This window comes from Neodiprion lecontei, chromosome 5, assembly GCF_021901455.1.
Source record: "Neodiprion lecontei isolate iyNeoLeco1 chromosome 5, iyNeoLeco1.1, whole genome shotgun sequence".
In the NCBI taxonomy this organism is placed as follows: Eukaryota; Metazoa; Arthropoda; class Insecta; order Hymenoptera; family Diprionidae; genus Neodiprion; species Neodiprion lecontei.
In genome coordinates, this window is record NC_060264.1 from 254,710 (window position 1) to 282,665 (window position 27,956).

The 27,956-nt window shown below is 40.8% G+C and overlaps 2 protein-coding genes across 6 annotated transcripts; one reads left to right on the forward strand and one right to left on the reverse strand.

Annotated features, from left to right (window-relative positions):
* Positions 1-3: 3 nt before the first annotated feature.
* LOC107222162 (cilia- and flagella-associated protein 45) lies at positions 4-19,680 on the reverse strand. 5 transcript variants are annotated; one of them, XM_046740433.1, is made up of 8 exons: positions 19,365-19,680; positions 18,659-18,812; positions 3,380-3,582; positions 1,636-2,040; positions 1,156-1,541; positions 946-1,078; positions 579-872; positions 4-516 (listed from the first exon to the last, which is right to left on the reverse strand). In XM_046740433.1, the coding sequence occupies exons 3-8, from the start codon at positions 3,548-3,550 to the stop codon at positions 319-321; spliced, it is 1,587 nt and encodes a 528-aa protein (XP_046596389.1). In that variant the 5' UTR covers positions 3,551-3,582; positions 18,659-18,812; positions 19,365-19,680; the 3' UTR covers positions 4-318. The 5 variants fall into 5 exon arrangements, with proteins under 5 accessions (XP_046596389.1, XP_015516897.1, XP_046596388.1 ...); XM_015661411.2 differs by lacking the exon at positions 19,365-19,680 and having other exon boundaries at positions 18,659-19,047; XM_046740432.1 differs by lacking the exons at positions 18,659-18,812; positions 19,365-19,680 and adding an exon at positions 4,538-4,879.
* LOC107222153 lies at positions 8,803-27,698 on the forward strand. The gene is made up of 7 exons (XM_015661391.2): positions 8,803-8,816; positions 20,264-20,411; positions 20,591-23,628; positions 23,712-23,869; positions 23,961-24,150; positions 24,269-24,451; positions 24,549-27,698. Exons 2-7 carry the CDS (start codon positions 20,381-20,383, stop codon positions 25,365-25,367), a joined length of 4,419 nt encoding a protein of 1,472 aa, XP_015516877.1. The 5' UTR covers positions 8,803-8,816; positions 20,264-20,380; the 3' UTR covers positions 25,368-27,698.
* The last annotated feature ends 258 nt before the right edge of the window (positions 27,699-27,956 follow it).

A 27,956-nucleotide genomic window follows, 5' to 3' on the forward strand; every position in this document is an offset into this window, starting at 1 on the left:
GAATGAATTTAAATTTATACCACCAATCTCATGATTAGGTATATAATAATTTATTAATAGCACGAGTATTACAGTACAGATCAATTGCTATAGTGTCAAACATTCGTGCACACGCGGATAAAAATATGATAGTTATATGCATCCCCGATTATTAATTAGTATATAAAAGCGAGTTTAAAAAAATTGTATAATTCGTGATAAAATCGGCTGATAAGGAACGTGACTGCCGACTTCACCGTCGCGTGACGTTCGATTTGTATGAACAGGGATTACCAAAACGAGGTGAGAAGAAACATGTGAGTTTCCAGGATGAGATCATTACTTGATAGTGTCGATCATGCGTTTAACTTCGTTGACGTAATACTCGGGTACCTTGTTATCTCGCATCTCTTGACATTTCCTCTGCATCGCGCCGCGCAGCTTCTGCATTCTGATCTCATTTTGCGTCCTGATCGCGAGTCCCTCCTCGAACATTTTTTGCCTCGCGGCGATCCTCTCTCTCTCCTTCTCATTAACCTGTAAATATGGAGTAAAAAATAAAGTACGCCAATTTGCAGCTGGTAAATTCTATGTTATACCTGTTTCAAAATTTCACTCCTATGACGCATCGCCTCGTGGTGTTTTCGTTCCCGTTCTTTCGCCTCGCGACACAAGGCCTCCTTCTGTACGACGAGTACGCGCTGAAACTCGCGTTTGTCCCTCTCGATTTCCATGGCCTGCATAATTCGTTTGTTGTTGATCTGGTCGTCCCTAGATTCCTTCATCCTGCGCTGATCCTCGATCCTCTTCAGCGCCTCCTCTTTCTCTTTACGCCGCCACTCCCGCTCAACTTCCTCTTGGATCCGGGCGGCGTTCATCTCGTCAATCGTCGCCTGGTAAAATAAGAAACTTAAATTGCGAAACCGAAAGCGGTAGTCCTGGTAACCAGAGTCGCGCGATCATTACCTGAACATTCTGCGCCAGCTGCACCTGCTCCGAGACTCTCTGCTTCTCGCGTTCCTTTCGCAAATTCGCCAATCGGGTCTCCTCGGCGATCTGAGCAGCCCTCTCTTCCTGCTTCCGCATTGATTCCTGTATCCTGAAGATACGTATCATACGCTCGTCAATTAGTTCCCGGATGTACTGACTGCTGAAATTGACGGACGTGGCGCATACCTGAGGTCGATGATCCTGTTCTCCTCTCTCTCCATATCCTTGAAATGGCGAAGCTGATCGTTCCCCTCGGCGAGCTCCTTTCGCATCCTGGCGTGCTCGGCTTCCTTTATCTGCTGCTGTCGCATTTCCTCTTGCTGCCAGGCGATGTTGCTCAGGTTAATGAGCCGGCTCTCCTCCTGCTTCCTCTCGAATTCTATGACCCTTTGCATCTCTACCTCTTCTATCTGCTCCTTCAATGCCTGCGCGGTCCTCATCCGCCTCCTCCTCTCCTCCTCCTCCTTTTTCTCCTCATCGCGAAGCCCGAGTCGCCTCTCGTTCTCGGCCATTCGGTTAAGCCGCTCGTCCTCCTCGGCGAGCTCCTTCTCGATCAGTTTCTTCTCCGATATCTGCGAGAAACATAGAGCGGATAGAGAAGGATAGAGCGAAGCAGTTTGGTAGTTAGAATTGGTCGCGCCTATCGTGTTACAGGGTTATATATACCTGAGCGTCTCTGATCGCCCGACACTTAGTCTCGAGGATGAGCCTGTTGCACTTCTGGATCTCTTCCTCCTGCTCGAGTTTCAGATTGAAAGCCCTTTCGAGGAGGTGCATGGTCCTCTTCCTGGCCTCGGCCTCGACCTCGTTCACCCTCTGGCCCTTGGGTCCCTTCCGCATGTCCATCCTGCGCATCTCCTCCTTCCTGGCCATGCTCTCCCTGAGCAATCGGTCCTTCTCCTTCTCCGCAGCATCGATCATCGCCTCCCGTTCCTCCTTGGTGACGTTCCGACCTTTCTCCCGAAAGTAGTCGTACTCCTTCCTGCTAATGATCTTCGGATAGACCGAGGGCTCCTTGGACGGTACCAGGAACTCGGCCTGGGCGCCGTCAGCCCCGTTACGACGACCCATCTGCAGTGAAATTGGCGAATAATGTCTGGCCTTCCGATTATATGTCTAGGTGCCACATTAACATTAACATTAACGTTGACATAGGTAGGCGCGAAGAGTAGAAAGGAACAATCTGCAGGAAAGAGGGAAAAAAAACACAACGAAACCTTATCGCGCGGTGTATCAGGGTGCAGAAACTTGCCAGATAACCGTATATATTATACCTATACCACTCGGACCTGACGCCTGTCCCATGTTACGAACGTACGAGTGACTCGCTATCAAATCTTCAACCAAGAAGGACTTCCCGCTGCCGCCGATAAAACTCGCGGAAGTATGATAATTATATTCCCATAGCGCACGTGAGTGCACATACGTAAGCAGAGCGATCCGTCGCATTTCGAACTATGAAATTTCCATTGCTTACGATATACATATAATATCTGTATAATTTATAAACGAGTTGGCGGTATCTATATTCAAAGACAGACGCGTCGCTTCAAGTCCGCACAAATCTCTAGAGTGACAAAATATCGGCGAGCGGATCAAGCCTGCGGAGGAGTACGCGAGACCTTGATTCCGACACACACCAGACAGGGATTGTATAACGATTTTTGTTCGGTGTATTTTGCTATAATTGAATAATTTCTCTCGAATCGAGATAGCGTTTTTAATTAACTTCTTCGTTATGTCACAATAATTAACTCTGTACAGATTTGTCAAAAGTTTGATATGTACACGTCGAGTCGAGAATATATTCCACGATCTTCCCCCAATATCTATTGTATCCACGAACAAATACATTCCAAAACATTGTATTTGGTATTTTCTCAATATATGCATTACTTGTGTGGACAACTTTGGCTACCACGAGATTGACGTAGAACAACAATTGATCGCCGATCGATGAAACAAGTACAATGTTCCTGTTGTGCAAATAGTAGTACGGATCGTATTCTGTAGTTTTTACAGTGCCAAATAATGATTTCAGTAGTTATTACCGATGCGAGCATTAAGAATTTTCTTTAAAAATCGATTGCATTTGTAGATGATAATTAATAATAATTAATCCCGCCTGCTTGATAACGCGGGGTTAAATAAATACACTCACTCTCTGCTTCTGATCCTATCAATATCCAACGACGAGTACAAGTGACAGTCAAGAAATTGTAAACGAGCCAAGATGGAAAAAAAAGTAAAAATAAATAAATGAAAATGAAAATAGAAAGTATAACGATAATTATACGGGGATATATTGTAGGAACGATTCGCTCGATCAATTAATGCCGCAGTCCATGATGCACGCGTGTATATATCATTTATATAATTGAATTTGAATTAAAAGTAGACAATTACTTACTTCCTTCCCGTCGTAGGCTCGTTTCTTCTGCAAATGTATGGGCCGACCGTCCAGCGTTTGGTCGCATTTCGTTGGGGGATGCCTGGTGTAAACACCTGGTGGAAATTTGGTCGTGCCAGGAAAATTGACGGCCTCGCGCAGTATCACAGTTGGCTTGACTTCCTTGGGCATGTTTTCCGCAACATCCGCTTCTCCGAGATAAACTGGGAAGTTACAGGAAAATGTTTACAGAGCCTGGCTCATGCTGTTCTGTTTGTTCGATATGAATGCCGCGACGAATGAGGGTGAACAAAGAGTGAACAGAATCGTCGGATTCGATTACTCAATACTTATTTTAACGCCCGGATGCACGCGTATCCATGCCAACGAAACACGAATTCTGTTATCTGGCGAACGGAAGATGCATATTTTTTGTTTTTGTCTTAGCAAGCGTTTAAACGTGACTTGAACTTTGTCACTGGTGAACTCGTGATAACGGGCCATACGAGACCGATTGTAAGGTACGATAACCGCATGGAGAATATGAATTGATTAGAAGCGTAGAGTGCAGTAACATTTTTTGCAGCGTATGTACATCTATAGGCGGAGAGTGACGCGGGTTTGCCAGGCGTTAAAAACGAAATCAACAACGGGTCCATTATCGCCTCAAACACAAACGAAGCCGGGAGATAACCACCACTTGATTGTAATATGGTATGCATGTTTAATAAATGCATAAAAGAGCGATGTTCTGCGTTATTGCGTAGAATTATCTGAACCTGAAGACAAGTGAATCAACTTTAGAATTACTCGGCAATTCTCCGATTATCGGTAGAATAGAGCAGCTATAATATACCACCTATGTATATACCGCGATATACGTGTAATCCTGCAACGACGCGCCGATAGTGTATTAATTAATCATCACGTGTCTTTGATATCATATGCAGAAGTGAAGTCGGGTATAATAATATAACGTCTTCATCGTCTACGCGTTTGAACAAATCCTTACGTTTTTTTTTCTAAAATTTACGGCGCAGAGAAGGTCGACATGGAATTATAGAGTTCGCGCAATGGGTCACCTCTTACTGTCCGTATAACTTACAGATGACCTCATCGTAGAGACGAAATTCGTGTCGACATTGTATAGGTATATTTTTTTATGATATTTTCACGTACCCATTTGTGGACGTAACGTGTTCTTGGAGCTTGGATATAATGCTGTTACACCTATGTATTACGACCGAATCGGGATACTAAATGTTGGCTCCGAATGCGATCAAGTTCCAAGTATAGAGAACGATTTTCTTTTTCTCATCAGCACCGACGTGACGGTTTTTATTCTGAAATTATTAATAAACTCGGCCCAGACGTAGAGATGATTTGTCCTCCGTATAACGCTTATAGACTAATAATGTAGGAAAATCATTACTTCGTCCATTTTATATCACCCAACAACGTGATGCAATGATATGTGAAAAAAAAGTTTCTACGAACAGAATTAGTTTTTATCAGTTACGGGAGCCTTGCTGACACCACCAGCGCCGTAAACATATCACGACTGAAAGCATCTTGTACTAACGTCAAGTCAGCTGACAATGAAATGTCCTACAGATAACTTTAACGCAAGCCGAGATGCAGGATGCGAATGTCTTTTCCCACTGCAGGCTCCCATTGCGATAAACTAATTCGAAGGGAAATGCGATAATTAGATAAAAAAAAAATCGGTATAAAATAATGGTTGAAACACTACGGAACTTGATAAATTGGCTTCGCCTGCTGCAAAGGCAAAGAAACTCCTCCTACGAAGAAAAAGTATTTAATTGCAGAAATGATTTTGCATTTAACAATATATCAATACCTACGTACGATTGTTACAATATTGAATTAAGACCGAAACTGCAGCGTCTATTGTTCATACTCCAATTTGTCATCATATGAGTTACGGTATTTGACGAGGATCGGAATACCTACGAAATAAAATGCCAATCACACGATTAAAATTCCGATTAACGAACCGGGCTAATTCTCCTCCATAGAATAATCGCCTGCATGTCGTATAATTTTCGATGTGATAGATATACAACTTGTAACTGCAGTACGGACGGTGATTATTTTATGACAGGTTGAAAATTGCGGTTTGGCTGCAGCTGACAGATAGAATATCGCGTGTACAGGGACGGAATATCGCCCCAAACGCAGGAAATATTATATATGAAGAATTTAAACACTTGTTCGTAAGACGTGTCAATACCGTGAAACATCGCCGTCGATGTGTCGTCAAGGCGACGAATGGCCCAACGACACGTGGTCTTTACGTCGACGGAGAATCCCCTGTCCCTTGGCTCCCCACCGCCCTCGCGGGTGTAATCGTTAATACTGCACCTCGGTTCACGTGGCTGTTCTAACAATAAGCACAGCCGTGCACATCCGCGAAATACCCTGCGCTACTTTTCGCCGAGATTTTGCACCTCCGTAATTCAACGTTCAATAGTTGATTATTACGCGATTGGGACCGAGATCAATCGTTTCTTATTCTCATTCTAATATTATACACAAAATGAAAAACTTCCCTGTATGCAGAAGGGATGAATAAAGGTGACTCGTTTCGCAAGTGATTTTTCTCGATTCCTTGTAATATACAATTTATACAGATTGATTATTATACATACGGTATCGCACGAAATCACACAGTTTTCCATAGGATATTGAAAATTAAACGAGTTTGGTATAATGAAATTGTATAAAATTTTGCAATCACTCGTGGCTTAGTGTTTGTATAATATAAAGGAATACAGAATTTATCAAGTGAAAATTGCTTCACGACATTTCCACAACGCGGTTTACCGTACGAGGAAATATTTCCCTCACTTCCCCATCCGTAAGTTCCAAGGCCGCGATGTGTACCCACATATATGTAACGTACAGACACGTAAAATCTATAAATCTTTACGGGCTGACGTGGCACAGTATCATTATCGTATTACGTCATCCTTCACTTCTCATCTAATTCGAAATTTCTGTCCGTATGGATATACGTGTATACATGTACATAGGTATACATGCACGTGGCTTACAGTGATGTACCTACTACAGCAGCTTGCGAGGGAGAAGAAGAGGTTACATCTGGAGATTGAGCGTAATTGCATAATGTCAAATGGCGTTTGACACGGAGTTAGGATGTTCTTTGTCCGACGAAGTGGTCGAAGCACAATATACTTTATGACACATGTAATATAAGAGGTAAATGCCTGACACTGTCATTCGTCTAAGAACACATGTATTGCCCATCGATGACGTCCGGTATCTGCAGTAATCTATCCACGTAATATACGCGTATAGTAATGTATAGTGATTCGTCGAAGTGCAGAAACGCAGAATCTGTGCCGCAGCTAGGAAAATAAGCCGCAGTTAAGCGAGTCGATCGAATTATGATCGAGGATTCAATGGTGTTGGCTGAATTATTAAAAACGTTCGGCTTTTACGTGTTTCTTTTTGCACACCCTTCGTTATCTTCGCATGTAACAATTTCTGACCTAGAGTGGAAATTGGCGTTGGGATATCGATATTTTAGCTCGAAACATCGCGAAATTGAAGGTACGTACCTACCTTCGACAGAATCGTATACCTACATCCATTTTCTTTTACCTTAGATTTCTGTCATTTTTGTCCCCAACCATTACACTCTGCGTACCTTAGAATTGATACTTTGTATCTGCACGTGTATTTTTAATTTTTTTTTTATGACCAGCTCATACAGCGTTTTACGACCCCGCGCTTGCCACAATTCTCAACGGTACGAAAAAGAATCGTTATCTTTGGTAATGAAAATACAACATTATACCCGACCCTTATAGGAAATACCTTTTCTACCGCTTTATGGTCTTCAATTTTTCAACTTTTATCGCTCTCCGACAACTCGTATGTAATATCTATTACATAACCCTATTGACATACGTGTGTACTCGTATATATATATATACCTGTACGTTGTACAAGCTCTGAAACTTTTAACCGGAGACAATAGTCAGTGGCCTTTGCAAAGAATATGAGTGTAAGAATGGGAAAAGAAGGGAGATAAAAAAAAGTATAGGGAGCTGTTGTTGGTGGAAAAAGGAGGCAAACACACAACTTACGAACAACCGACGTGGGTTTCGCTTTACAGCTGCAACAATCGTATTCACAGCCCCCGCTTGCCAGCGAGTTGCAGGCAGGGTGAAAATTTATGAGCGTTGAAACTTTGAATCTGGATCCACGTCGACAGAATGATACCCACCCAGACAAACGTAACTTATTGTTAGTCCCACCCGATGTGGAATAATCAATTTTGTTTTTTTTTTCGCTTTGTGGGATAAAAAAAAAAACACCAAAAAATAAAATCCTTACAGGTAGTCAGTCACAAAGAACAGGTAGTGAAAAAAAAAAAATCACTCCCTCATTCTTTTCTCGGAGTTGAAAATTTTACTACCCTGTGGTAAAAGTTTGCCAAAAAAATATACTGCAGCAGGTTTCGACCTGTTGAATGAGATAAATTCTCCGTTATACCTGCGAAGGGTTTCCGGATTCAAGTGGAACGGTCAAATGTCGTGGGAAAGATGGGCGTCAGAGAAAAAGGTTTCCAAGGTTTCGAGGGTAACGTGTAAACGCTGCAATTTTTCAGACCGAAAGATTTTACTACGACGTAAAAGGTATTTTTTCCCCCAGATATTTGGGCCTTCCACTCATTAGGATAGGATACCCTGTATAAGCATCTGTGTATACTTTTGGTTACAGTACGGGTGTAATTGTACATACAACGCTCGGTACTCGAAACACGTTTCACAACATTGACAACGTATCGGTCCATAACTGGTGGCGGTATAACGCCGGAAAAAACTTGCCACGAAAATATACGTCAGACAATAACGAGCGCGTGTAGTTATGCGTATATGTGCGTTAGAATTCGGGGGTCGAACACAATCGTCTTGTGAATATTAAGTGCTACTCGGAAACGGTGAGGTATTTTTAACCCATAAGATCGTTCGGCGTTGAATTACATACTTTCTTAGGAATGGCTGTAAGGCGCTGGAGAGTTTAAAGCTCATGTTTCGTTTCTTAAGTTCCCCAACAACGGGCGTCGTTCAAATATCTGTGTGCCATTCTTTCACGCCAGTCAATCAGGGCTTTGTTCTTTCCTAGGCACGATGTTTGCCATCGGAGGAGAAAAAAAAAAATATTTTATACAAAATATATCGCCAAATCCAAGATCTGCACTGTCGAATACTCTTACGATTTGAACAAGCGACCCATTTACGTATGTAGGCACGATAAGAGGAAGACGTAAAGAGTGAAGTATTCATAAACAAGATAAAAAATCTACCCAACAAGAAGATCGATCTCATAATACTGTGTGAGATTACATGCTCCGTGCGGTACAGAGGCTCAGCTCAAATACTTATTTGACTCATCGACAGTACGGGTGAGTGTGTGAAATTTTTTTCATTCCTGCAAATCTAATAAAGATTCTCACTGTGCACGACCAAAGCAGCAGAGATGATGAAATATTTTGCAAAGCTGTGTATTATAATGCGTGAACTTATGCGTCCCACACGTATTTGAGAGATCGAAGTCAGTGAGCCAAATTTATAACAAGATTATTGACTTAAATATAAAGTATAAATTCCCTGAGAATTATAGATACAGATTATAGATTCGTAGGTTTCGTTATTTTAGATACTTATTTTTTTAGGATCGTCTCGACGTAATCGTATAAGCACATTGTTAGTTTGTAAGCATTTATTTCATGTTTCGTAGGAATTTTTTTTATCTTCTCATCCCCGCGGTTATACAAAGTATTTTATAAAAATGAGCAAACTTCCTGGAAAAATTTCCTTATCGACTTGAAAATGTTGCGAAAAGAGCAAGGTATTCACACAGAACTCTGCAGGAAGCGGCTGCACGCCCTGTTATATTGTCATCATTCCGTTTGCGACGCTGTATCGTACATGAATCATTCAAACGATGACGAGAAAAAAATAATAATGATAACCACAATAATACATAGTTAAAAAGTAAATCAACCGTTTGAGTTTTGCAACGAAAGTTGACGATATACGTGTATCTCATAACGCAGGCTTTATCGGCATACTTGGAGCCAGAGCGCAGTTGGAATTTACGTATGAAATATACGCACGTGCAGCATTCTGTAGTAAATATAATCGCGAGAAGGGTTGGATCGTGCACATCGTGTACGAGAAGTCGGTCTATAAAACCGTAGTAACTAGAGAGGAATAATAAAGTATAAGAGAAGCGTCGAGTTTTCTGCGAATCGCAAGATAGCCGGCCGGCTGCCAGTAAGATTGCTGAGCCAAATCTCGTGATCTGGGTTACGATTTATAAATACAACGAGACCGAAATGTCAACCAATGATTTTGGCATGCGATTCCGTCTGCCTAGCGCATAGCGGGACCCAACAATGTCGGCTTGCCGTTGTCGCAGGTACGAATTACTTATTCGCGAAATAGGTATAAATAAGGGCAAGCGGTGGACTTCGGAGGGAGGCTTCGGAGCCGCGAGTATCCATCCGTCAAAGCGTTAAAGCGTCAATCGACGAGCCGACGACGGTGCGTGTTCGTTCGTTCGCCGTATAGTCCAACCTTTCGACCACCACGTGGCGCTGCCCCGGCTCACCGCCTCATCGTCTCCTCGGTGAAAGAGCGGGCCGAACGTTGATACCGGCGACGGCGGTATGCAGCAGCCGCAGGAGGAACATTGTGGCCGCAGCCGTCGGCGTTTTAGCACGAGGGTCAAAGAAGACGCGAGGCTTCCGAGTTTCCGGCTCTCCCGGAGCGAATCACTTTGCCGTTGCGCACCGCGAGTGACAAAAATAATTTTAATATATTCTCGTTCGAACACGGTAGAGTGAAAATCGGCACGCCGTTCCCGCGCGGAATTTGTGATTTGTTATTGTTGTGTCCTGTTCCTCTTTCTTTTGAACAAACATGTGGGCGATATTCGGCCGATTATGACGAGGAGGAGGCGCAGGAAAGGAGAAGCCGTTTGTGACAAACAAAGTTATCAAAGTGTCGCGGATCCAAACGATATGGGTGAACAGTGACGGAGAATTATTATTTACGAGACATTGTTCACGAAGAAATATAACAATACGCGTGTGAAGTGCGTGTAACGTAGCGGTGAGAATTCGAAGGAAATAAAAAAAAAAAAAAACAGGATACTTCGTCGCTTCCGTTTCGGCTCAATGCCAACTTCGTGACTGAGAATATTGAACAGGTACGACACAAAACGATCTCCACCTCCACCTTCACCTTACCCTTTTCCTTTTTTCTCCCGCTTCGCATGCTCGTTTTTTTTTTTTTTTTTTTTTTTTTTGGCGTGTATGTTTATATCCAGCCGGAATGTACGAGAGGGGAAAATAAATAAACTGCCTACTTTTGTTTCTGAGCTTCCCTTTTCGCTCCTCGTACTAACAATAAGTATTATCCCAGCTATTTCTCCGACGATTATTCTTCCGCGGCGTGTTTCCTCCTCGTCGAAACGACGTCCGACGGTCCCGCATAGACGCCGCCGGTTTTAATTTATCTCCCTCCTCCCTTTCCCTCACCCTCTCCCTTTCTCGACAGTCACTCCTGCTCTCTTCGACAGCGTATGTGCTCGTCGTTGATTCATCGTGGGTCAGTGAGCGTTTTATGCGAGATAGCTTCGTTCGCCCGAGTTCAGAATGACGATACACATCCGACGATGTCTGTCGAGCGGCGTGTGGGCGATGAGAGGATTTCAGATCTTCTTACTGCATCATGTATAATACTCTTTTTTTACCACGTTGAAGTTGATATTACGTTATCGTACCGTGAAATTATTTATTAAAAATCACCATTATCTCAATTTTACAATGATCTTTTAAGGAACTATAAAGATTTCGAAATATAAGGGTATTTTGTTTTATTACGGTGTACTGAATTTTAGATAATTACGAAAGCGCAAAATAACTGTTTTTCTGCAGCACTCGTTGCGATAACGTTACTAACTTCAATATATGTAATCTTTTCTTTTCCCTCGCCTCTCGCTTCTGAATTTATTCCACGTTTTACACTGCATTACACGGTGTATTCCAAAGGTTTCGTGATGTTAATAACGATGGAAGTACTTTTCGAATGTTGTAGAAGAGCGGGCGAACCATCAACAAAAAAAAACACATGTGATTCCGTTCTTAGCCGAAGGCTCATCGTCAGCTGACTTCATTCGTTTCCTGCCGATCGCATACATTCAAAACAAGGTTGCTGGGGATCAAAGAGACAATAAGGCGTAAAACCGTGACAAGACGACCGACATTATCCCTCTTCCCCTTTCCTCCTCCTCCTCCTCCTCCTCCTCATCCTCCTCCTCATCCTCATCCTCCTCATCCTCATCCTCCTCGATTATATGCAACTACTATGTATCAACAGTGGTGCAACAAATCGTATACATATTCCGACAAGCATCGCTGTATCCCCCTCCCCCCGCCGGCTAATTCCATCAACGTATTAAAAAAACACCTTGTACCGTTTCGGCAGTAATATCTATCCATTGACTCACCCGTTTGCGCGTTTCAGCAATAGTTTTCGTTGGAAAATAATTGATTATAAAATCGCCGCGTAATTATCCGAATGAATTGCTATGCATAAACTTGTCAGTGTAAAAGTGGAGAGAGGCGCGGTGGGGGTGGGGGTCGAGGTTCACGGCAATCGGAAACTTGTCGGATGGATCATGTTGAAGTTAGTGACATTATCGTAACGATTCATGATTCATGTTAAGAAAAAAGTATTATTTCGTGACCGTGAATAGTTTAAAGTCAGTAAACCGTAACGACAAAACAGGGTCTACTCATGTTTCGATATTTTGGTTTTTTCAAATTCATTATAAAATCATGAATTAGTGAAGTTTTTCCCGGTGATCCGTTACGGTAACGTTACCAACTTCGACCTCATTCGAATGAACAGTTTAAGTACACACACTGACCTGGTATAATATCCTTTCGCAAAAAAGAAACCAAAAAACAAAACGTGACCGTTCGCGGTCTGCTCCTGTTTTTTTCGTCTTCCTGCTTCTCACCGCTTAAATCGAGTCTCGCGCCATCGTCAAAAAGTTGAAAGACCGTTGACGGAAGAGGAGATTGCGATTTCTACGTATATATTTCATTTTTTACTTTTTTTTTTCAAATGTTTTATAGTAGTCGACAGCGATAATAACCGCTTCTTGCTTGTGATAAAAACCGCAAAGAAACTTTATATTATAGGTATCACGCCTATAATTGTTGGCACAGCAAACGGAAAATTGGGTAAAATTTTACCTCATTTTTACTTCATTATTTTTATATTACATTATTGTAGATATAGGTATGTATGTAAGCGAGGTTACTTCGATATTACTCATTATACCTATACCTAAATTCGTATAGGCTTCTTGAAAAGCGCGGTATGTAATGTCAAGATTTTAAAATTAATACTGATCAAAACACGTGAGAAAAATCACCGACATTGCAGCATTTCGATACAGAACCATTGAACGAGAATTTTTCTTCCCACTCTTGCAAGCCTTATTCCGTACGTACATGTATAGTACCTGTAACGTACTTTGTAACTTTACTTTGTCCGACGATGTCCTCGAGACATGTGCACGCATTATAAAGGTCGAGAAAAATGCGGTGTGAATAATCATTATGATGGCCATGATCACTTGTGATGTATGCGCGTCGCGTGTGGTGGTAAGAAATCGCATGAGTGATCTAAAGAAAGAAGAGAAAGATAAAAACTATGCGGACTAAGAATTTCTGTTACATTTTTACGCGCGCTCAAACTATTTATCTGCTCAAATAAATCATTTCCACGCACGGCTACAAACTTTTTTAGAATAGGCCAGAGAATGCCTGCGTGAAAAGTGGACTATATTATTATACTGCATATACAGTGCAAACAAATGATTTAAATGTATTTGAATAATTACCCCTCTCCTCATGCGATGAAAATAAATTTAAAAGATGGATGAAACAAAAAATATATATAAAAAAACAGGAAATTACGTAAGTAATTTGCAACTGTGAAACACACGTGCCGCGTTGAATTTTCGGTTGTTAAATAATTTTGTCATTTCACTGAGCGTAGTTTTCCGTCACTGATGAAACATTTGCTCATGTGCTCGTCACCCGTACATTCATACCAATCACATGCATATACAATTCGTATACCTACATTTGATTAATTCAACTTTGTTTTTTTCGCATATCAGAAATGAATATGTGGTGTGTATATCATAACATATAAAGTGACGTAAATGTATGAAAACAGTGTTGAGAAAAATCTTTTTTCGAAAGTAAAATATACGTAAAATACCACGGCAACCTCTTCAATCTCTTTCAGGTACGTTCGTATACTCAAGGACCATCTTCAGATGCCTTGAAAAATTATGTCTTCAGCCACTGCTGGTCTGCGGGGTGCCGTAGACCGTCTCGCATCTCTTAACGATAAAAGGGACAAACGAAGGGACGTACGAGAGAATTAGGCATGTTTCGGACTTTACCCTGAAAAGAATTCATCTTAATTGTTTGATCCTCCGCTGTATTTTCTAGCCACGTGTTTTTGCAGACACAAGGATCTTCTTTTCATCTCCTTGGAGACCCATTAAGTCGGAGACAGGTTTATGACACAAGTCTAGGGAAAGGCCTGCCGGCCTAACTTTCAAGAACATAACCCAGACTCGGAGCCCTTGCCTCATTGTTGTTGAAAAAAAACAATTCTAGGAAAACTAAAACCGGGCTGGCGCCTTTTTTCCGCACACTTGGGGAAAGAGTAATATCATACGCAGCATATATACATGTATTTTGTCGTCTCTTAAGCACCCGGTGTAAGAATGTATGTAAGGAAGGTTTACATGTTGGAATCTTACGCTTCTGATGGGAAGCACGTAAGACGGTCAAGGACCGTCTAATAATTGAAATGCGGACATGCGTTATCATTAGTTACGAGACAATTCATTGTTGAAGATATATAAATTTGATAAACTGGTGATTTATATCTTCAACAATGAATTGTCTCGTGACTAATGATAATGCATATCCGCATTTCAATTATTAGACGGTCCTTGACCGTCTCACGTGCTTCCCATCAGAAGCGTAAGATTCCAAAATGTAAACATTCCTTACATACATTCTTACACCGGGTGCTTAAGAGACGATAACTTTCTATTCACACATACAAAACACAAGAAAACAAATTTGAACTAAACTGATGATGAGAGGAATTAATGACAACAGAGTCAGGGCGGCTAGGTGGTCTAGTGGAGTAAGGCTCCGGTCAAGCATCTCTAGATACCAGGTTCGATTCCTGGCTCCGTCGTTAATTTTTCGAATTCACCAATTTATCAAATTTATATCTTATACATGTATTTTCTCTGTTACATTTCGAGGCACATCTTATCTGACATCCGGTCGCTCGAATCGTTTGCAGACTTCCTTCCTTCATCATGGCTCGTTGAAAATTCTGATGTCTCGCATATATCAGCAGTTTTTCAACTACTACAGAGTTTGAACAAAAAGGAATAATCTTTTTCTTACACCAAAACGTGAGAAGAACTAACATTACTGAAGTATACACTTGAGACTTTTTATAATACAATATTGCTACCCGTTGATACTTCTGATGAAAATATTCGTCAAAAATTGTTTCAACTGAGAATTAAAAATATTTTCCGATACATGGTTTCGACTTGTAATATCTTTTGGAAATAAGGACTCCCGTGGAGCTCTTTTCAGCGCGTGTAGTAATTAGTAGGCCGATAGGCAGGTATAGATGTTACTGTTGAACGCAGCCAACAGTTTATCGCACCTGTGTCATTTCATTACCCAAGTCTGTATAATAGGTTTTTTGGCGTATTGTTAGGGTTAATTACCTGCTTAGCATGATTGATTAATCGGGGAGAAGTGGACGAATTTTTAATTTCGAGATACAAATATGTTCAAACTGTGTTTTTCAACTTTACGAATTTGAATCGTTAATATACCTTTTCACGACGACATCAAAGATTTCAACACGCAGTATATCAAATTAATTTCTCCGTAGCTCCGTTTGTTTTACCGTCGGAGTTTTTTTTTTCATTAGTCATATACGATCAAACGTACTTTACATTGCAATTAAATTTGCACAAAGCGTCAAGTTTACGTCTATGGCAGCATCAAAGGCTTTACCACGGATCTATCCCTGTATACACGTGTGTCAGAGCGGCAAAACCGCTTATTAAACCTTTGACAGCGAGTTACATGTTGCACATTTTCCAATAATGTAGCGGTCCCTCTTTGCCCGAGCTTTCCGCGCCCACGCGACGCATAAACGAGAACTGTTGAATCTGGGTTGAAAGCATTTCCCGGGTCAGGTCAGTCAGTTTCACGCAGTGCATCGTTATAACAGCTAACCGATACGGAGTAGTAAGTACAGCTAACGTCCCAGGCTAATCAATAATTCACCAGGTCAGAATCGCTCACTGTACATTCATATACATTATACACAGATGTATGATCTGCATTCCGTAATATTGTGGTCCAAGTTTTGCCATCGATCAGATAGCGGCTGGCTAAGCATCGCAAACAAACATGAAGAATATCATCAAAAATTTTGCGGTCGACACAGGACACATTGCGTGCCATTTTACCCGTCCCATTCATTCGTTCATCCATCCGATGCACTGATTTTTAATTCCCGATTATCGACGAAAATCTCACATAATACTTAATTTTGCGATGCAGAAAACATTGCGACATAACCCCGGTTCACTCGTTCCCGGTACATATAACCAAATGGGTCAGTTGGAAACTTACGATCTGCCATTGCATTATTTACTGTTCCTAGTTCTCGCATCATGTGCGGTGCTTGGTTATTATAATAAACACTGTAACCAGCGGTACAACAGTTGGCATTGTGCTCGGTTCTCCGGCCGCGATCCCCGACGCAAGTTTACTTCGGGCGACTTTTAGTCTTTCTCTCCCTATTATTTTCTTTATGCCGCGCATGCGGTGTGTCCAAAATTGTATTGTAGAAAGATCAACAAACTTTCGATTTTAAATATACCAAAACTTGGCCTTGCTTTATTTCCTCGCAATGTCCGGCGGCCTTTGTTAATCAAAGAGGATCTGTTCGATCCTCCACACTTTGTTACACATAATTTTTTTGTGGCTGAAAAAGTTTTCGAGATCAAGCCGTTACTTTGAGCGCATGATTTTTCAGTTAACTGATGATCCGTATTGGAAATAGTGTTGTTATTTGTGACAAAAATTGATTGTCTACCTATTTATTATCATACCGAAACAAATCACTCTTACCAGTCAATTACCGATGATTTACAGTTGCCGAAACCAAGTTGTCGTCCCGTGATTTCCTATAATAATTTCCTAGTTTTATGGGGCAGTAACTTCGTTAACCGTAGAACACACGTATCGTTCTTCCTACCTTCTATTTCATGAATGGGGCAGATACCCACCACACGTGATTTTTGCTCGGAAAATCGTTACTAGAGCAATAATGGGACTCGTAAGTAGATAAATATATTCTTTTTCTTTAATAAGAAAGAGAATGGCGCGCTGCAAAGCCAGTTTTTGTTTTATAATTTCATGCTATAGTTTAAAATAAGTTCCGAAGAAATGGCTAGGCTGACGAATGGGAATTTTTACGAGGTTGAAGTTGGTAACGTAATCGTAACGAAACATTGGGGTAAAAATCACAATTTTCTTATTTTGACAACGATTTTGAGGGAAATAAAATTGAAAAAAAAGAGTATGTTTCGTTTTATTACGGTCTGCCGAATTTCAAACGTTTACAAAATCGCGAAACAACGGGTTTTTCTGATGAATTTCTACACGTCTACAAGGGAGGAGAGCCCCAGACTAGGTCAATTCTGACTCCTTAATACGCTTTTTAGCAATAATACAATAATCGATGGGTACCCCCCGAACGGTAGCGCGTGGTCTTACGCATTTACGACATGCAATTGGCCGCGCCAAGTGTGATTTACATCCTTTTCTGGACCGCGCAGTCGAATGAGACCGTAAGGGTAGTTTCATTGTTTATTTCGAACATGCCTGGTCTTCCCTCACATTCGCGGTATGTGTAGCCTCGCATACTTTCCCTTTTGTACATATCGAATGCAAATAACTATGCGTAAAAATTAGTTGCCAGAGAAATATCGCGGAGGCACTTCTACTCCAGTTATTTCGTCGCAATTCCCTCAGACACACTTCAGTCCTTTGTACATTTTAGTAATAATTAGTTAGAACGAGCTGTACTATCATTAGTCAATTTTAACTGCAAACCTAATACAAATTTTCATCTATTCTTGGTGAAGACGACGGCCATACATGTAAATTGCATTTCTGAGTAAGTTGCTTGTTACGACGAGAAAATAATACAACCGTGGGACACTTATCCTAGGGTAGGAACAAGCGTTTAGCCGTGAAATAATCGTGATATAAATTAAACGATGAGGGTTTGAACGACGCGTTGCAACATTCTGAAAGCCTGGCGACGATGAGAAGGTGAAGGGCAGGCGGTGGTAGGAAGGAAGGGCGGCAAGGGGGAAGGAGGGTGGGGGTAGAGTAGACAGTGTCTAGAGTGTTCGCCAGAGAGTCCTCGCCTCACTAGTGTATCAACGTCTCGGGAAATGGCGGATACCAATTAATGTACATACATACATCTGTGATGACTGACGTGAAGTGATGCACCAAAGTTCAAACCCTATAAAGATCCGTGCTGGTTGGTCCCAGCTCGCTTTTTCTCTTGTCCATGCGATAATCATTGTTGCCAAGATGAGAACTGTCGTCCGTTCGGTTAACATGTCCGCCATCCGCGAGCTTCGAGTGTAAACAAAACGCGTTACCGTCTCCATGATGAGTTGGACCACCCGGGGTGATGCGCACGGTTTGATGAGTTCGCTCTGTTGAGATACGATTGCGCCGTTCACGTTCGTCCGTCGCTCTTTCAACGAATTTCGGACCGCCCGACACGTTATCCAAATGATAAACATGCGCGGGGAGAAAAAAGAAGAAGGCAACGGTTAACTCTCGCTACTTGGGAGGAGGACTTGTACTATGAAGAAAAATAGTCGTCTACTGCCATAACCGTCCATCGTTGTCGTGTTTATTAAATTGGAGAAGGTGAGCGAAGGATTTTTGATCATCGTCCTCCTGACGCGCCGGGTAACAACGCGTTCTCTAACGCTCAGCCGCATTTATGCAAATCACATATTTGTATGATTATAATACGTAAGTGTATACAGTATACGTACCTGAATTCGCGGTCACACGGGTGAAGTTCTTCCTGGAAACGCGTCCCACCGTGGCTCTTTTTTATAGAAGTATCGATTGTCGTTGTTTTTGGTTTGTTGTTGTTGTTGTTGTAGGAGAGGTGAAATTTTCGACCCCTTAACTTCATCCCGAAGACTATACAAAGATTACAAATCTTAACACGAATAATCTGCTGCTCCGTACTATTTCTAGTGCAACACGTTCGGCTTAATCTTCTTCCGCTAAACCACACGTACCGACATCATGCTTATATATAACTACGTAGTTTAGTGATACACGCTGGCGAGTGAGTCGAACGTGAGATGTAATCCTAAACCGCGTGTAAACACAACCGTCTTTTCATATCTGCACACAAATACATCCAGCGTGTGTAAGCGTGTGTGTGTGTGCGTGTGCGTGCGTGTGCGTGTGTGTGTGTGTGTGTGTGTGTGTGTGTGTGTGTGTGTGTGTGTGTGTGTGTGTGTGTGTGTGTGTGTGTTCTGTTTACGGTGCTGGCGTTATTTCAGCGCAATAGAACATAAATAAGTATAATACAATACGCCTTTTTGCTTATGGTTTTTGTCAATGTAGCAAATAATTACCCTCAGGGGGAAGAGCTGTAAAATTTTTCATTTCATTCATAATTCACCGACATAAAACCGAAACATGAAATGTGTACTATATGGCCATAAATAATATTTAGTTTACCAGCCACGCTTGGAGACGACGAACACGCAATACTATATGATTTTGGAGGTGTAACGAACTCTCTGTCCCAGTTTGCGCGTTCAACTGATAACATAACTTGATTAAACGTAACTGGAATTTCATACTGGATATTTGCGATTTAGCAAACGCCGACGAACAATTCTACATAACACGGTCGAGTTTCAAAATCTGCGTATCGTTCATGGCGAGGGCGATAAGTCGCGGCAAGTCTTGCGAGTTCACCGTACACCGATTACAAAGAGAAAGGGATTCGCGGAACGAAAGTGATATCACGCCGCGGCCACAACGTACTCGTTGCAACGTTCAACGGTGACTGAACAGACGGCCTCCCCCACTCCCAGATCAATTTAAGGTGCGGAGAGTGGGGGGGGGGGGAGGATGGTTGAGCTAGGCTCGCTACGCTTTATATTTCAGGTGCCGGACAGAAGAGCCGGCGTAAGCACATGGTCACACGTTCCGTAAAGCCGCGTGCGGGATTCACTGGACTATAATGTAACTAAAACGTACTCTTCGATGCCTTTGACGCGAGCCGAGAGAGATAGCGTCATGATGTAGTTTGTCTCTTCATACGGTGCATTTGAAAAAGCTAGTTCGGGTAAATTAAAGTTTACTGTATTTCTGAAGCGCAGATATCTTACGATTAACTTTTTGCAAATACCATGTTATATGACGCCATAAGACGGAGACAAAACTTAAACCATGTCGGCATCTTTCGCTCATCGCTGCGAGCGCACGTTCCAGTTATGGCTATTATAGTTTAAGGAGCGGGGGAGGGGGGGGGGGGGGGGTCCTGGCCGTCGCGGTCTTTTTAATCCTGATTTAACGGTGTTGCGATAACTGCAAATCTAAACAATTGTTGTGGTTTTTTTGTGTTGTAGACGAAGAGAAAGAGAAACGAACGAGGAGCGATTTTATACTCGCGCGGTCACAGTATTCGACGAAAAGTGCGCGACCCTTTTTCCTATTCATACGACATTTGCTCAGATGTTTGGGACATGGTTGAAGAAAGCGGAAAAAATAACGCAGGTCTGATTTTCTGCATGAGTTATCATACACCTGGGTTGGAATGCTGTTGATTTCTCTCTCAATCTCGATATCTTTTCTTATACTTACCTATCTCAACTTGACTGCACGGCGTTGAAATTTCAAACACTCGATCAGGCAAACAATCTGAGATTCAATTTTTGCTTGTTATTTTGTTGCAGAATTCGGAATTGGACCAATTATCGTAATGATAGATGCAAGCAGGCTCGGTCACAGCCTTGCGACTGCGCTGAAAGATCGTCGTCATGGAATACCTGTGCAGCCAAATCGGTCATTGCCCCTTAGACCAGCGCCCCCACTTCCGATTCGAAAGCCGGTTGCCAAACCAATGGAAAATTCCTCGTTGACTAAGGTCAGAGAGGAATCGACGCAAAAAAGGGAAGAAGCAAAGGATGATAACGAAGAAATGACAAAAAAACATGTTGACGATATAAGTAACGCTGTCGAATCGAGCCAAAACAGTATTTTTGGAATGAATTTCTACGATCCGATACATAGGGAAGAAAAATCCAAGAATGAACCACCCAAAACTGCTGAAAGTATTGAAATTAGAATCTCAAAAGAATATCTTAAATCCAGACACATCAAGTCGTTGGACATGGAATTGGGGCCTGAGCAAATAAGAAGCAGTGTTAAGACAGATATCAGTGATTCTGAGTCGACTAGGTCCAGCCCTGGGACTACTAAGATGTCCAAAGATAAGGAAAGGAGAGACATTTGTGGGCAGAAAAGAAAGTCTTCAAGCACTGAAGATAATTCTTCTCGAGTCCGAAATTCAAGTTCACCAGTTGCTCGTGTGAAGATGAAACTTGCGTCACCTGAAAATGAAGGAAAAGTGACCAGAGTTAAAACAACAAAGTGTGATAAAGTCGAAAGTTTTGGCACAATTTTTCCAACTATATTTAAGTATAATGACGCTGAGGCATGTGACTCGGTTGGATTTGAGAAGATGCCAAATCCACTGGCATCTGAAAAACGAAAAATGATTGATCGGCGAAAGAGAAGTTTGGATGGGTATCAAAAAACTGCGCTACCGCGGCTTCGCAGTATTCCAAAGTGCCCTAAGGCTATACCGATGGAAGTGGCACATGCGATAAAGCAGGGAGAGTCAACGAATTTATTGAATAATGTAAAAACGCGTGGGTTGGATATTTCCAAAAACCATGCCACAATGAAAAAATTACGTAAATCTGTTGAATCAAAGACTACTGTACATGAGGAGACTACATGCATTCTTGAAAATATGGAGATGACCGAAAGTACCTTGCCATCTATGCCAGCTCTGGAAGATACACGGACAGATGCCGCTGGCTGCGAATCAGAATTATTGACTACCAGTGAAATGAATCTTGATACATCTGAAACAAACATAGCTAGTGAAGTTGAAGCTAAAGTATTAGAAACACCGAGTGATGTAACGACCAGAGTAAGTCATTTTCATGAAAATATCCCTGTCGAAGAAGATGTCAATACAGTACACAATCGAAAGAATAATCAGCCGCAGACTAATGAATTACTTACTGCCACGACTACTGTGTACGAGCACAAAATACCCGAGTGTTTTCCAGAATTGATTAGCCATGTAGAGGCGACACTATCAGTATCAGTGCCTTCCAACATTCAACCAGCTCACACCGAGTCTAAAAATGATGATGAGTCGACGAGAATAGACGCATTGAACAGAATGATAGAAGTTGATAAAGAAAATATACAAGGGTATGAACCAAATTTCAAAAAACTTGCAGATGAAAATGCACAAAATAAGCTGTCTACCATAGATAGTTCAGTTCTGCAATCACCGCTTGTCGGTTGTCAACAACAGTGTCAGGATTTACGGGGGAAAGATCAGTATAATTCAGTCTTAGATACAAATGACCAAAGCCGAGGAAAGGAAAAACAGGCGGAAAAAAAACTACAGGAATCACAAATTAAGCCCAAAGTGGAGAGCACAGTTAGATCTAGGACAAATAAGTATGACGTATATCTGGAGAAACTTTATAAAGAAGCTGCATATCGGAAGCAAAAATTAACAGAGACTTTGGATGCATCTCGAGCCAAAAGATTACAGCAGAAAATCAATGTTACTGAAAAGAAAATAGAAAATATTATGAAGCAGCGGAAGCGTTCGAGTGCTGAGAATCGAACTCTGCCCACAAAACCTGTCACCCCGTTGAGAATACAAGTGAGGCGAGATCTTGTTCAGAAGATACCATCGCCGGTGTGTGTCGAGCCTGCTTTAGAGTCGCCTCTGGCACCGATAAATGAAACTGACAAAGCTTCGATGGGGAGAAGCTTATTAGATTTTCAACCAATTGTTATTACCATTAATGATGGAGAGACTGTTGCATCAGGCAAAGAAATCTCTGAATCTAACGAAGATAAAATCAAGGAATCTGACAGTATCATCGCCCGGCTTCAGTGGATCTTACAAAAAAAAACTCAATTGAAGAATGTGCCTGAAAATACGAGCTTTGTCGAAAATTCGGCGTCACAAGACAGTTATTCCTGGGAGGATGTTTTAAACCCATTCCAAACCCCCAATCCAGAGGTTCAACCTATTACATCAAATCCCGTAAATCCTAAAGTAATAAACAACAATGTGGAATATTCAAGTAAAAACTTACCCCCGGCGTACGAGACCGTCCCAACCGATGCTACTGATACTTCAAAAAACAGTCCTCTGATACGTGATAAAACGAGTGTTAACCCAAGTAATCTGAAAGTCCATGTCGCTCAAAAATTTCCAAGTACACAATTCGGTGCTCGAAACTCTAACGTGGTTTTTGAGAATGTTGTTTGCGAAGAAACAAACTCAAACTACAACTATGCGTCTTGCTCCACAGGCGGTAGTTCGACAGTAGTTGAGAATAGAGCCCTTAATCTTAGCCCGAAGAACTTCATTCCAAACACTATAAGTGATCTGCGTACTCCAAGCACGATACGCCGAGCGGTTTGCCAAGAAAGTGCATGTACCAATGCCAAGTCTTATCCTTCACCCGTTTATCCTACTCAGCAGACCAACTACAATGCAACAGAAAAAGCATCCAGCATGTTTTCCAAGGATAATGGAGGTGCTAATATCAATCTCTGCTCACCGCTTCAAGGACACTCGGCTGTACCTCTCCCTGTATCTTACCACAGCAATTTACCAACCGCTCAAGGCTATCCGATGCCTACTGAATCCATCCCAAACCATCCAGTATGTCTGTATTTACTGCTGATATAATTGTTTTATTTACTTTCTGTATTTTAGATTAATTCTTGTACATTGATTTATTTAAGCCTACACAGTGGCACGCTCAGCATTCTGCGACAAAGCAATCCGTTCAGACTATCCGGGAAGAAAATAACAGGTCATACACAGTGCTGGCCTCTCATTTACTGAATAGAACGGTTCAAGAACCTGCAAATTATCCGGCATCAACTGCCAAACTGTTGAGGTGGGTTTTTGTTGTTACAGAAACATGACAAATTGAATTTCGTAATTACATATTGACGCAATTTTGATGAAAATTTATTTCTTTATTCTAGTCCTACTCAGAGCAGAGAAACTGTTCAAACAACTATATCGCAGCCTGTCACCACTCGTATAATGACTGAGCAATTTCCGACGTTTGGCAATTGGGCAGCAACTCAGATAACCAGTAATCTTGCAAATAATAATCCTGCAACTGCGCCGGTTTATTGTCATTCAACAACTGATAACGTGACCAGCTACAAGGTAATTGTCATAGTTTTCAGTAATACAGAAACGTTGCATCGTTATTGAACTTATCTTTAGAATTTGATGCTAAGATTCTCACTCAACCACAATTTCCATGTTTTTGTTGTACTCACAGTCGACTGGATCAGACATGTACAAAATGGCGGCTACTGCTGTTGATGCTAGGCGACCTGTAAACACCGCCAACATCCAAATGCAGTGGAGCAATACGTCATATCCATGGGCTGACCAACATAGACCAGCCCAAGGATATCCATGTCGAAGGAGCAACCCTGCAATGTACCACAGAGATTATCCGGTGATTACTATTATGGTAGAATGGATAATAATCCTGCATGAATATGGTACGGACAGTGTAACATATGATAAATAACGTACAACTATTATTCGTACAGGTAAATCCTCAGCATCCTCAGAGTCATCAAGCTTCTCGCAACGGAATACCCCAAGGGTATCCTGGATCGGAAGTATTCGTACCTTGTACAAAGCAGCTGTATCAACAGAAGGTTTCGTTTGATCCGAAACTTGTTCAAAGTACCGAACGCACTGGCGTTCAGCAGCTTGCTCATTGTCAGCAAAATGCGCCGCAGTATGATCCGTCGTTACCGCGAACGTCAGCCCCTCCACCATATTATCAAACTCAAGGAAACCCGGACGTTGTCTTCTCGCAACAGTACATGCAGCAACCGCCCCCGCAGTATGTGCGCGTTGTGCAACCCACGTGGCATCCTCCGAAAAATTACTATCCGAATTATTTGGATCAACAAGTAAATGCAGGTTTTGTTGTACATGCTAATCGTGAAACAGTCAGTAATCCACCGAAATATCAAGCGACGAAGAAAAAAATTGCTCCGGCACCACCGCGTCCGAATGTCATTCCGTCACACGTAATTCACAATATACATAATCATAAATTATTAAGTCAAATGTACAATATAGCTGAGAACTTGAATTCTGTCGTACAGAATCAGGGGACAACTGATTCAATAGATGGTAGAAGATCTTGCCCAACTCCGAACTTGGGTGAGGTTTATAAAAGCCCTGATAGGTCTGGTACTTTGATATGTTCACGGTGTGGAATGAATGGTCCAAAGTTCAATTGTCTAGGATGCGAAACAGCGTTTTACTGTAATAAAAATTGCCAGGTTCAACACTGGAACACACATTTACTGGAGTGTCGCAGAAAAATGCCTAGATTGAAAAAAGTCTCGTAAAAGTTCATTGAATTATTTTAGGACACTTGTCCCGGTAATATAGTAAATACGGAAAGCATTATATGTAATATCCATTTAGTGAAAATATCAAAAAATTCCTCATCACGACAGTATTATACTACAGATTACATGTATAAGTCACACAGAAGAATAACTATACGATCTACTAATGGTGGCAAGTATGCAGGTAAAAAAAAAAAAATTGAAACGCGAGTAAGTGATGATAGAAATTGCGTGAAACATTTCATATTCGTTTCGCCTTATGAATTGCCTTGGCACACTAATCGCATCACCTTTTCGATTAATTTGACGGAAATCGGTATCACTTACAGTGAACCTTCCAAATAGCGGACATCTTCGTGATTAAAAATATTGTCCGTTATTCAGGAGTGTTCGCTATTCAGAACGATATTAACGTGTAAATTTTGCTTCTGGAGATTTTTAAACTGTCCGTTGTAAAGAGGAATCCGTTGTTGGGGGATATCCGTTAAGAGAAGTTTCACTATACGCGTTAATCCATAACCCTTTTGGTAGCGTGGCAAAAGAAGCAAGGAAGAAAATGAATACGAATTATAAACGCACACCATGTTTGAAAATCGAGTTACGTATTTCGCAGAGATTTTGTTGCTGTAAATTCTTCGAATAATTATGTATTCGTACATACATATACGTATAAAAATTGAGAAATAATTAAAGCATATCTTATGAGCATGGATTATTATAAGTGTCGCTAAATTTGACATAGATTTTTTAATTCTTTTTCCTTCTTTTACTTGGTCCTCTGAGTTGTGTTATCGAACAAATTGTAACTTTGACTTTAGAATAGATGAGGGATACGGGTAATCGTGTCGATGACAACGTATATAATTGATCAATGACCAAATAAAAGTCAGTAATACAAGTTTAAGGTAGAAAATTAATATGTGTAGTGATTTAGGTGAAAAAAGTCAGCTAAAAATAGTCCGAATATCGAAAGTTTTTCAATTACTATTCTATTCCGGTGCTTATTTTTTAACTGGTTTTTGAGTCAAATCAGTGAATACCAAAGTGTTTATATTTATAAGATACAAATTATATAGTTGGATAAGATTTCGTACAAATAAGAGTTAAAGTGAAACTAAATAAGGTGAAACAAATGGACAAATAATGTTCTGACAGATTTCCTCTTGGTTTACTTTAACAGTTAAGTTTTTATTTTAATTTTTTAATTTTATACTCTGTTGCATCTGCGATCTTATATATTAAAATTAGTTGAAAAAAAATTTCTTACATTTTCATATACTCTTCCTTTTTCCTAATGAACATTCGAATAAAATACTATTAATTTCCTGTTCCCTTTAACGTAATAAGGCTTGGAAATATAATCCCTGAATTTTCTTTATTCTATTTTGACCGTATCGGATTTTCCCGAAAAACCTTTTGAAAGTTGGACAAATTTCTGGACAATTTTTAGCATTTCAGTCGCGCGCCGGTTCGTGCGATAAATCTGTATGTGTTATTTAATTGTTGGCAATAAATGTTCTCATTTATGTAGCAACTCAATTACTTGTAACGACCCACCTTTTTTCGCCCCGGTATTGCGCCATTGTTGTCCCGCGATACAAGGTTTTATATGATAAATGTATTGTATATAATAAATACATATTATATACACTTATAAATGTACAGATATTTCTGTAAGAAAGACAGACAAAACTTGAGAATATTTATACGTGGAGAGTAACAGACATTTCACCGAATGAAGCAATTATACAGGCATAGTACGGTTGTTTCGTTCATTAATTCTGGTCGCCGAATTTTGGCATATCACCTTCCTTTAATTTAGCGATACTGCCTAATCGAGAAGAAAAGAAAGAAAAATAAATGAACAAATCAACTGAATTAATAGTCTGATGTTTTGTGTAATTGATAAAAAAAATATATGTCATACGTATTATACGTACAGTAATGTTCATTAATGCCTTGGGCTCCCGAACAACTTGTTTTCGGTCCTGCATCGCCGGTCATTGTCACATAATTCGTATAGAATTGAACTCGCTTTTTGTTTCGGACCGAAAACAAGTTAGCCGGAAGCCCAAGGCATTAATCAAAATTACTGTACATCTGCGTGTAATACACTAATATAATTTATGTTTGCGCGATGTTGTTGTAATATTCGATGTGAGATATCGATGTGTTGTAATAGCTATTTATTTCAATTGAAACACATGTCGAATTTCATATGCTTGTATGTATCCAAAAAATGAGATTTATCGCATATTCGTACGTCAACTATGTAAGCTCAGCTAAGTTCGATGCGTTTGTTTCGCTGAAAATAAATATGTACAAATATTTCTTTGCCGATATATATTTTCACATATACACATATATGGTATGTATATACGTGCATTGTATATATATTGCTATAAAATGGTATAATTATTCATTTAATAAATTTGAAGCTAATAAGAATAAATACTTTCTTGGAAATATCATTGAAAAAATACCCGTTGAAATTTTCAAACACAATGATTATAATATATTAATGAGGCAGAGCGCAAAATAGTATAAAATTTATCGCACGGAGAAAAATGATATTTTTTCGAAATA

Bases quoted from the DNA above. Each gene is read 5' to 3' on its own strand.
- LOC107222162 (XM_046740432.1), bottom strand. The intron at 1,542-1,635 runs GTATATATAACC...TGTTTCTCGCAG, and splicing joins GGGCGATCAGAGACGCTCAG to ATATCGGAGAAGAAACTGAT. The intron at 517-578 runs GTATAACATAGA...CCATATTTACAG, and splicing joins GGAGTGAAATTTTGAAACAG to GTTAATGAGAAGGAGAGAGA.
- LOC107222153 (XM_015661391.2), top strand. From the start codon at position 20,381: ATGGTTGAAGAAAGCGGAAAAAATAACGCAG. The intron at 23,629-23,711 runs GTATGTCTGTAT...GATTTATTTAAG, and splicing joins AATCCATCCCAAACCATCCA to CCTACACAGTGGCACGCTCA. The intron at 24,452-24,548 runs GTGATTACTATT...TTATTCGTACAG, and splicing joins TGTACCACAGAGATTATCCG to GTAAATCCTCAGCATCCTCA.